This window comes from Brassica napus, chromosome C7 (assembly GCF_020379485.1).
Source record: "Brassica napus cultivar Da-Ae chromosome C7, Da-Ae, whole genome shotgun sequence".
NCBI classification, from domain to species: Eukaryota; Viridiplantae; Streptophyta; class Magnoliopsida; order Brassicales; family Brassicaceae; genus Brassica; species Brassica napus.
Genome location: NC_063450.1, coordinates 50,057,658 through 50,069,373, shown reverse-complemented (window position 1 = coordinate 50,069,373; position 11,716 = coordinate 50,057,658). Strand labels below are relative to the sequence as shown.

Below are 11,716 nucleotides of genomic sequence, written 5' to 3'. Positions count from 1 at the left end.
ATGTATATCAAGTAACATAAGCTCATTACTTTTTAATATAACATAACTGACTTCCAATTTTTCTTAATAAGATAAGCCCATTACTTTTTTTTTTCTTAATATACTACTATTAATGTTTCCAAACAACATGGTTGATATTTTTTTTATTTTTTTATCTATGTTGCCAAACAAAAACTTAAAGTACTTCTACTTTAATAAGATAGATTTGTTAATGTAGTCATATTTGTAAATGTAAATGTTATATTTGTGCTTAATTTTATATCTTAGCATTGTAGTGTAAAATGTATCACCGATATTAGGTATTATATAAACAAATCTAACATTTATATAATAAGATCCATGTCTAAGATATATAGCGAACAAATTTTTAAAATAAATAGTACGAAAATAGACAATTGTGTATTAGCATGCTAATTATAAATGAAACATTGGCTATAATATTTGTAAGAAAATAAAATGATTGTTAAGCTTCTATCAAATTTGGAACATATACAAATTAATATTTAAATCTGTAAGAAAATAAAATGAAAATATAAATTTGATGTAACTGATAAGAAATTATAAATGAGTTTAAATTTGTGTACATTTAAACCACGACCTTGCGGATGTTTGTTTTTATTTTTGTAAATAAATATTTATTTTTTATAAATGATCATATGTATTTTCAAATTGTACATGTGTTAAATAATTATTTAATAACATTTATAAGCATAATAATTTTATAGTTTATATATATTTTTAATTTTTTTATCTTGTAAACCATCAATTGTATTACCACCATTTTTAGAATATGATCCGTGCATCTATACAAATGTTTTATTTTGATTTTTTGTGGATCAAAATATTATGAAAATGTCTAATAAATTATTTTATATACATGGTAAGTTTGTAAATAATTATAATGGTGAAGAAGAATTTGTTCAAAAAAAAAAAGAAGAGTAACGTGAATTGTGTGGGAAAATGAGACAAAATGCAACTTATATTGTTACATAAAATAATATTTTGTATATATTATTGATATTCATTAATGTTTATAATATTAATATGACATAGATAAGTTAAAATATTTATATTGAATTGATTGTGAATTTAATTTAGGAAATGTTTTATTAATTTTAAAAAAGACATGGAAAGCATATAATTATAAAATTAGGAGTAGTTATTACTTTATTAATTTTGATTTTGGAAAAGACAAAGATTACTCAAAAATATATTCATTTAATTATTTCAGTGGAATTAAACTGTAAATATTGTGCAAGTTTAAGGGTTAATCTTAATTTGTACTTCTCTTTTAATAAATTAGATTAATTATTTCAGTGGCACTAAGCTGTATATATTGTGCAAGTTTAAGAGTTAGTCTTAATTTGTATTTCTCTTTTAATAGATTAGAATAATTATTATTGTTAATTTTCTTATGAAATGTTAAATGCAATACTGTAATTTTCATTTTTTAAAAATGTATAAATGCCATCAAAACTCTTCGACTCTAGCTTGTATTTTGAAGTGATATAAGATGGAACTGAATCATTGATGTTTGTATCTTTTTATTGTTGTTATTAGTTTGTCTGGCTGTGCGGGTTATAAAGAATATGGGTTTTAAACTTTTAATTAGTATATCACTAAAAGATGGTTAAATTAAATGTCGGAGACAATCTTTATTGGGACAGAGTCTGATTTGATGATTATGAATTTGTTTGACGGCAGCTCAAAGTTGATACTTAATTAATTTAATTACCAATAATGATATAATAACTAAAGAACGAATATCAGGGAGATCTCAACTACTCATCATGCGTATCTCTTACGTAAGTGCGTAAAACATTTGAACTGCTGTCCACTTCGCTTAAGTTCGTGAGACTTATATAAAGAGGATATAATTAGATATAAATAATGAGTTACTATTAATTTAAATTATACTTATGTGATTCTCTTTATATGCTTTTGGGTATACGTAGGAAACAATGAGGCCAAAGAAACCAAGATTTTGGGGATATGTATAATAGTGTCGTATCGTATCGTAAATTACAAAAGAAATGAAGATTTTGTGATTATATACAGTATACTAGATAACTTTTATAGTTTCTCAAAATATATATTTAAATGGTTGAATAACAAACTAATATGATGATTATAAAATATAAAGGTGGCTATATGCATTGAATTTAAGCTTTTCTTTCACTACAAGAAAACAACGGTATTCTGACGGACATTCCGACGGAAAATGAAATCCTCGGAAATTCCGAGGAAACCCAAAATTTGGGTTTCCTCGGAATTTCCTCGGAATATACCGACGGAATTCCGAGGAAACATCAATCCGTCGGAATATTCCGAGGAAATTCCGACGAACTAGTGATCGATCGATGCGTTTTTGAACATATACCCATCGATCGATCACATTGTTACGCTTTGGTCCATCTTAGTGATCGATCGATGCGTTTTTGGACATAAATCCTTCGATCGATCCGTTTATAAAAAAACATTCGAGATTTTGAAATCCCAAACACTAGTTCCTCGGAATTTCCTCGGAATATTCCGAGGAACACTTGATATCCTCGATCGATCGATGGGATAATCCCATCGATCGATCACATTGTTATGCTTTGGTCCATCTTCGTGATCGATCGATGCGTTTTTGGACATATATCCATCGATCGATCCGTTTATAAAAAACATTCGAGATTTTGAAACCCCAAACACTAGTTTCTCGGAATTTCCTCAGAATATTCCGAGGAAATTCCGAGGAACACTTGATATCCTCGATCGATCGATGGGATAATCTCATCGATCGATCACATTGTTACGCTTTGGTCCATCTTAGTGATCGATCGATGCGTTTTTGGACATATATCCATCGATTGATCCGTTTAAAAAAAATTGACGTTTTGAAACCCCAAACACTAGTTCCTCGGAATTTCCTCGGAATATTCCGAGGAAGAAAAGGGTTTCCTCGGAATTCCCTCGGAATATTCCGAGGAAATTCCGAGGAAATAGGGTTTTTAAACCGAAAACAACGTTTTTGCGGTTTGAATAACACCTATATAACCCTTATTAAGTGTCTTACGTTCATTATGAAGTCAAAAATTTGTTCCTTACCCTATAATAAACACTTTTCCGATTGTATGAACGAAATCCCCACAACATAAGAGAAACACTTATACACTTTAATGAACAGTAAAGGGAATACTTACAATTCGTTTTGAAATTTGTTATTTCATGGTTTATGCTCATCTATACAAAGAATCCTCAATGGTATGCATTACAATTGTATAAGAAATGAAATACGGCAAAAAAAATTGATGTTTTGAAACCCCAAACACTAGTTCCTCGGAATATTCCGAGGAAATTCCGAAGAACAATATAAATTAATAGAAATACATGCACATGATATTCTTTTTCCTCGAATTAATGAAAATATTCCGAGGAAATTCCGACGGATATTTAAGTGGTCGTCGGAATTTCCTTGGAATATTTTCATTTAACCGGGCAAACAAGCCGCCAAATATTTCGGGAAAATTGAAATTGAAAATACTGAGGGAATTCCGACGGAAAATATTTGTCGGACCCAAGGTTTTATAAACTCCAAACGCATCTTCTTCCCCATTTCTCTCTTCTTCCTCTCCGGCGATCTCTCTCTCCTTCTGGCGTTCTCCACCTTCTCTCGCGACGAACTCTCCGGCGAATCCTTTCCATTCCCTTACAAATCATGTAAGGACCCTATCCCACTCTCTTAGGTCCTATTTGTTAGGTTTTTAAGTAGATTTGATGATTTTAGAAGGTTTTTGATAGATTTTTGTTAGGGTGATTGGGTAGGATTGTGATTTGTTGTGTAATAGGTTTAGAATTGTGATTTGGTTGTGTTGAATTGATTTAGAACTTTTTTTATAAATTGTTCATTATTTTTGTATTTACAAAACGTTTTTTCTATATAAAATCGATTTTACAAAACGTTTTTTGTATATAAATTCGATTTTTGGATTTATAAAAGATGATTTCATATTTATAAAAATATTTATATTTATTAAAACTAATTTTGTATTTATAAAACATTTTTTTGATTTATAAACACTATTTTTTTATTTTTGTATTTATAAAAACTATTTTTAAATATACAAACCGTTCTTTGTATATAAATTCGATTTTTGGATTTATAAAAGATGATTTCATATTTTAAAATTAATTTTGTATTTATAAAATATATTTTTTTATTTATAAACACTCTTTTATTATTTTTTGTATTTATAAAAACTATTTTGTATTTATATAAAGATGATTTCATATCTATAAAAATATTTATATTTATAAAACTAATTTTGTATTTATAAAACATTTTTTGATTTATAAACACTATTTTATTATTTTTTGTATTTATAAAAACTATTTTGTATTTATAAAAAGATGATTTCATATTTATTAAAACTAATTTTGTATTTATAAAACATTTTTTTATTTATAAAAACTATTTTATTATTTTTTGTATTTTAAATATGTTTTCTATTTCAATTTTAATTTTATATTTTCGAATTTCAATTTAAAAAAATAAATTTATAATTTTTTTTTTTTTAATTTTGGAAATATTCCGAGGAAGTTTATCCCTCGGAATATTCCGACGACATCTTCCTCGGAATATTCCGAGAAATTTCCGACGAACTTGTGGTCCTCGGAAATTCCGAGGAAATATCGTTTCCTCGGAATTCCGTCGGAAATTTCCGAGGGATTCCGAGGAAAGATGAATTTCCGAGGAGTTATTTCCGAGGACTTTTTTCGTCGGTATGTCGTCGGAATAGCGTTATTCCGACGACATACCGACGATTTTTTCCCTCAGTATGCCGCTGTTTTCTTGTAGTGTTTATGGCAATATATATGCTCCTTTTTTCAGAACAATCATCGTGATTATCATAAGCGTTTAACAATTTGTTTTTAATATACCGTTTTGAACAATTTATTTATGTTAAACCTATTATTTCTATAAGTGAGCAATATCATAGTGGGTTCTCCCAATTTTGCTTGCATGCAATATGGAATTTGTTTTCAACCTTATATTGCAGTTACTCAAGGAATTTGAGAATATGAGCATATTTTTGGCCGATGTTTGCTGAGAGGTGCGTGATTATAGATGTCGAGAGACAAGGGAAACACGTGAACATTGCAGATTTTGACCTATAGAGCCCAAAAGATAGTTCCCACCTACCCTGGCTTCACACTATATATCTATTACATTATGCAGAGTTGAACATCGACACAACGATAATATTAACAGACCAGTACATGTTATGGTCTGTAAATTTCATACTTTTCTGGATAAAATTAGGTGCTATATATTATGTTGTCGCATTGGCCTTGTTTCCAGTAGGACTTAACGATTCATGGGATAATACATTTCATAAAACCTTATATCCATACACAAAAACGCATGAAAACATGACAATGGAATAATACAAAAACGTTATAATGAAAGGGAAACATGGCTGACAAAAAAAGGGACACATGATAACTAAAAGTTGGAGGTAATAAGCAAAACGTAAAGGAAACACGCAACAAAAATCTTTACGGTGTGGGCGGTGAATGATGATGAACTTTATGACCTACTCATAAAATCCTTTCGAAAACATAACAGTACGTACCTGGACTTGTTTAAACCTAAGCTACGCCTCCTTCCAAGAATGACTTTCAAGACCCGCTCCAAAGATGAAGTTTCATAAAAGCATTAGATATTTCTGCATATTAGCATATTTATCATGAAAACAGTTAGAACATAGTTTTGTTGTAAAATGTATGAAAAGAGTATACGCCATATCCAACGTATATATATATATATATATATATATATATATATATATAACATATATTTGTGTTCCATTGATGCACTTGAAAGCATGTGAAAATCTTGTTTCTATATATATAGATTTCATATTAGGTGTATATAAGTTCATGAGCACGAGAATAATCTATTTGGAGCAACGAACATGTGGTATCAACGAAAACGTACGCCTTTTGTTTATATCCATTAACAAGCTTTAATACCAAATCTACGAGCAAAAAGAGCACTTGGAAAAGAGATCATACGAAAAATAAGTCTTTAGGACTAAGAGTGTTATCTTTCTTAATTATTAGTACCCCGTCGAAGGTATCAACTCCTCAACTAGCTTCTGCTGCAACCAAGCTAAGTTCAAGCATCCAAAACTATTAACCTGAAATAAATATAGCTATATATAGTGAAAACCCTAGGTTAATTGCAACTGAAATGGCATGTTGTAACCATTAAACCATACCTCGACTCTAATAGTGTGTATGAGCCTCTCATTAACTCTTGTTGTGAGAGAGCTGATGACTTCAAGCCCTAGCTCCTGAAGTGCCTCAAGCACTCTTGAGAGTGGCAAAGCTTGTGGACCTGACGAGTCGCTGCTCACCGCCACTTCGAAACCGCTCACGCATGGTTGCACCATCACACTCGCCGGAACCGAGTTGCCTAACTCGGATGCAGTTCTTGCTAGATCCGGATTCGATGTATAACATGTTTCTCTAATTAGCTCGTCTCTTCTTGCACTGAGTTCTTTAATCCTTGTTTCCGTGTCCTTAATAAAATTAACCGCTCCGCCTACATGTTCCGAAACAGCTCTCTTCCCCTAAAAGTTCAAGGGGTAAGGTTTTTTAAAAGACATATTCGTAACCCTAGAAGCCAAATCCCACCAAATCTTGGTTTCTTGTTTGAACAATTGGTAGAAGGAAAATAAGAAATTTTTAGGAAAAGTGCGTTAGAAATATGAACCTTGATGTATTGAAGAGGTAGGTGATCACGAAGAGAAGCAAAAAGTGTAGCCATTTCTTGTCTTCTCTGGCGTTCGATGTCGCGGTGGAGAAGCTTCTTCTTCTGCTTATTGTCAACTGTTCCTTGGGGGATATCGGAGCCACCACTGCCACCGTCGCCGGCTGAGCCAAATGGCATATGTTCCTGGTTCCCTCTCGGATTAGAATTCTGATAAGGATCCATAGTTTAAAAACTTTGAGCTTTAGCAATGCCAAGTCTCCCTAGGATTTGTGGATATGTCCTATAATGATTTATTGTATTGTTTACTCGTTATTTTATTAAAGGATGGTGCTTTAAAGAAACAAATGGTTCCCATTCATTTAATATATAAATACTCATTAGGACCAAATAATGCAGCTTCCGGCATTACCTTTTCAACATAAATCTTTTTTTTCCTACGAAATTTGGTTTTTAGTTAAAAAAATAAAATTTTGGATGCGTCGGCATGAGTCCTTGCTCCTGTAAAACATTTTTTATTGATTGAATTGGTAAAGCGTTTTGCCGCTTTACAAACTAGGCATCAACGGTGTGTAAACACTCAGAGCACCTCCAATGGGGATTCTACCCATTGGAGTTCTAAAAATTAATATGTATATATGTATATATTATATATGTATATGTAATTGTGGGGTCTACTAAATAGTGTAGAACCTCTAACCAAAAGTTCTAAAAACAAAACTTTTAGAACTTTTGGATAGGGGTTTTACACTATTTAGTGGACCCCACAACTATATACACATATACAATACATACATACACACATATTTATTTTTAGAACTCCAATGGGTAGAACCCCCATTGGAGGTGCTCTCATTTATCATCCTAAAAGAACTAACTCTGTTGATCGTCGTAATATGTTTCGTATTAAGTGTCACTATAAAAAAATTTTCTTGTTACAAAAAAAATGTCATTTTAGAATTCCAATGCAACTTTTCAGTTTAAAATTAATTTAAAATTCATTGATTTTGTAAATAATTTTATTTATCTCAAATACTATTGATTGAATATGCGTAATTAATAAGAACTTTAATCTATTTCAAATATTTTTTTAATCTGTATAAAAAATGTCAAAACTATGTTCTTTATGAAACGGAGGGAGTACGAAATTAAACTTGGTAGTGATACAGAATCATTCCGATTTTAAGGCTATAGGAACGAGGTACGACATTCTTCATTAGAAGCCACAAGTTACTGTTCCAGTCATGTTCCCGCTGTCAAGGTCCGAGTTTTTCAGTACAGAATCATTCCGATTTTAAGGCTATAGGAACGAGGTAATGGTCTTGATGGTGCTGAAGCTGATCACGATATTCACCGCCTGATGTTGATGCATTTGTCTGTGCGCTGCAATCTTATTTCTCGGAGACAAGTGCTTGTTTTGATTAAGACTCGTGATTAGTTTTATGTATCTCAGGTCTCTATGCTTTTGTTCATTGTGGTCAATTTAGGTGGGGTTTAAGAGGCAACTCTTTTTGTATTGGAGGAGTTTGTTCTCATGGGTTGAAATTACAACAAAGTTTGATCTCAGGTAGTTTAGGATCCATTCTAGTGATGCTAAGTGATACTAGAGTACTTTGATTGTAAGTGTGGTTGAATCCATTGCGGTGAAAATCATGTATTTGATGTTGAGTTGAGAAAAAAAAAAGACTCAGATATCAGAAAAAAACTGGGAAGAACTAAAGGATTCATCTATTTGACACCTGTGAACGTGGAATTCAGCCTTGTCCTAAGATTCGGATACATAAAAATATGTGATCAAGTCTCAGCCGTTGATATTGTGATGGTCGCATGTGGGCTCTCTGCTTTTGATGTGCACCTGCTCATACTGCAACTACTCTTCTTATTCACATCTTATATATACTATTAAACATTTAAACGGTCCATATCCATTGCGTATCAGGTATATAATGTATATTTATTCTGCCTAAGAAGATACTCTGTATTATGATTTGGATAAAAATACGATGATATCCTTCCAATAGTTCCCATGTTTTGCTTCTTTATTTTTAAAGGGAAGCTTTTTGGTAAAGGTTATCCTTTCAAAGGCAAAAACAAATCCTCCTCTATAACGAATCCCCCTGTCACCTTTTACATGTAGTCCACTATATTTATATTTTAGGTATTTGGATTTTGGAGCTTTTAATAATTTTTGAATTTGACCAATTTATTTATTGTAGATATGTGTGCCCGATTTATTTATTGTGGATGTTTAATTTAGATCTTTAAAGATTGTCGTCAGAATATTTGATCACTTCATTTATTTGTTGTATTTCCCGGGTTGAATTCGTTTTATTGCAGATGATATGAAAATATGATTAGCATTCTTCGTACAAGTTGAAGGTGGCGCATGCCTAACTTGGTTTGTCAATCAATCATATATTATACGAGAATCAAAGGAAATAAATGAGAACTAGGCTAGAAAGTTTGAAGTGAGTTTTTTTCTCATCTTCACTTTTGGTGCGCGAAATTTCAAGGCGGGTTTTTAGAAGAGAGAAACTTTTTGCCGAACCCTGGACTGGAATATGTAAAAGCCGGAAAACCGGACTGACATAAACGATAGAATAAAAACGATGTTAAGGAAATAAACGAATGTAAAAGACGAATACAAGAACGATAAGAAATCGTATTCGCCAAGAGACATGGAGTCGAGATATGATATCTTTCCTTAACTCAAAATATTCGCTCCGTTAGTGAGACGAGACTGTACGAATATAGAGTCCCAGGATACAACCATGGCAGACGAATCACGCCTCACTCGTGATCGCCCTATCGAACTATAAACTCTACGAAACACTCTCTAGACTTACGTTGAGGGATCTGGTGATTTTTTGTTGCGTAAAAACTTAAAGAAAAATGAAGGAGGAGACGAGTTTATAAAGAAGAGAAGACGAGCCATTTTCCGTAACTAATGCCGCACATGCGCACGTTGGCGGAAATCTCGCGAGGATCTCGGAGGCGAGGCGTTACGAAACTTTCTCCGCAAGATCTTTTCTCGTTTAAACTTATCGTCAAGAAGAGAGACAGCGTGTTGTTTTTAAACGAACTACGTGTTGTTTAAAATAAAATGCATGTCGTTTTTCGGGAATTAAATGACAAAACGTTGAGCTTAACTTGGTCTAAAAAGAATATTCTTATCGGGCCGGAGGCCCTCCACCAAGATCCAAGACCCAAGACCCAAGACCCAAGACCCAAGACCACGCCCTCGCCGAGCCGGCCGGACGGCGGCGGCGGCGGCGGCGCGCGGGGAGCTCTCTCTTCCTCTGAGCTGTTTAACCTCTCATGTCATGAAGACATATATATACTCCTCAAAATCAACTCTCCCAACCAATGTGGGATGTTGTTAACTTCATTTCATTAAAGCCAACAAGACTTTTTATAAGAACCCATAGGCCCATTTCGTTTTCACATTTTGCCATATATTATTTGAGCCATTAGGCTTAATAATTAGGCCCAACAATCCCCCACATGAATAGAAATGACTCTTCTAAAACATATGCAGACTAAATGCAGACTCGATAGACTCTAAAAACTATACTTATTCTAATCTTTACTAGACTAGACAAACTTATCGAGAGTGTTTGCGAAAAATTCACTGTGTTTGAGTTGATGGCATTTTTAAGCCTTGAACCACTCATAGTTAATATCTGTCGGGTTTACTTTACCAGAAGGTGAACATGATGTCTTGAACCAACCGGTGTTTTATGTAGACCGAGACAACAGGCATAACGCAGCTTCATTTTCTCGTAGAACTTAGTTCTCTATTGTGTTCATTGTGGCCCTGAACTTTCCTGGTTTTCATGAGTGAACTTAGAGAATATAGCCTTGCATTCATTCTCCTAGAAACGGCCCCATTTCACACTCATTAGGTGATTGACCATGAAAAGTATTGAGTAATACTCCGCTTAGAAGCTATGGAATCATTAAAAGCTTATGCTTATCCTTTACACATTTGTTAGCACTTTTCTCATCTTAGGAGCTGGGAAGAGACTACTTTGTCTCAAGTGCTTTGGTTAGATTCTGCTTGATTTTGTTTTCCCTTTGAACCTACGTCTTGGGATCTCCAGTCATGATAGGTAGGGTTGCAATCACGCATCCTCATTCGTTATAGGCTTTAAACCCATTCCTTTTGATGATTTAGCAACAACATCTCGTGGCAAACCTTTAGTAAATGGATCCGCTAGGTTGTCAGCCGATTTGATGTAGTCTACTGTGATTACACCAGTTGAGATAAGTTGTCTAATGGTTTTATGTCGTCTTCTGATGTGACGAGATTTACCATTGTAGAGATTATTCTGAGCCCGAGCTATTGCTGATTGACTATCACAATGTATGCGTATGGCTGGCACAGGTTTCTCCCACATAGGAATATCTTCCAAAAAATTTCTAAGCCATTCAGCTTCTTCTGCTGCTTTGTCTAAGGCTATGAACTCAGATTCCATGGTAGATCTGGCTAACACTGTTTGTTTGGTAGATTTCCATGATATTGCTGCTCCTCCTAGTGTAAAGACATATCCGCTCGTGGATTTTGAGTTTTTGGAATCTGATATCCAGTTAGCATCACTGTATCCTTCTAAAACTGCTGGTTCTTTACCATAGTGAAGCCCAAAATCTTTGGTGTAGCGCAAGTAATTGAGTACCCTCGTTATAGCTTTCCAGTGTGTATGACCTGGATTACTTGTATATCGACTAAGTACGTTTACTGCATGCGCTAGATCTGGTCTAGTACAATTGGTCAAGTACATGAGACTTCCAATCACACGTGCATACTCGTTTTGTGAAACCGCTTCACCTGAATTCTTTGTCAAGTGCATTTGGGGATCTAACGGAGTTTTTGCCGTACTCTTAGAGTAATTTTTAAATCTCTCTAATATTGTTTCAGCATAATGAGATTGGGTTAAGATAACTCCGTTTGAA

At 33.3% G+C, this 11,716-nt stretch overlaps 1 protein-coding gene across 1 annotated transcript; it reads right to left on the bottom strand.

Moving 5' to 3' along the window:
* Window positions 1–4,968: 4,968 nt before the first annotated feature.
* LOC106409848 (transcription factor bHLH126-like) lies at window positions 4,969–8,193 on the bottom strand. The gene is made up of 3 exons (XM_022705797.2): window positions 6,767–8,193; window positions 6,270–6,623; window positions 4,969–6,188 (listed from the first exon to the last, which is right to left on the bottom strand). Exons 1-3 carry the CDS (start codon window positions 6,986–6,988, stop codon window positions 6,108–6,110), a joined length of 657 nt encoding a protein of 218 aa, XP_022561518.1. The 5' UTR covers window positions 6,989–8,193; the 3' UTR covers window positions 4,969–6,107.
* Between the last annotated feature and the right edge of the window lie 3,523 nt (window positions 8,194–11,716).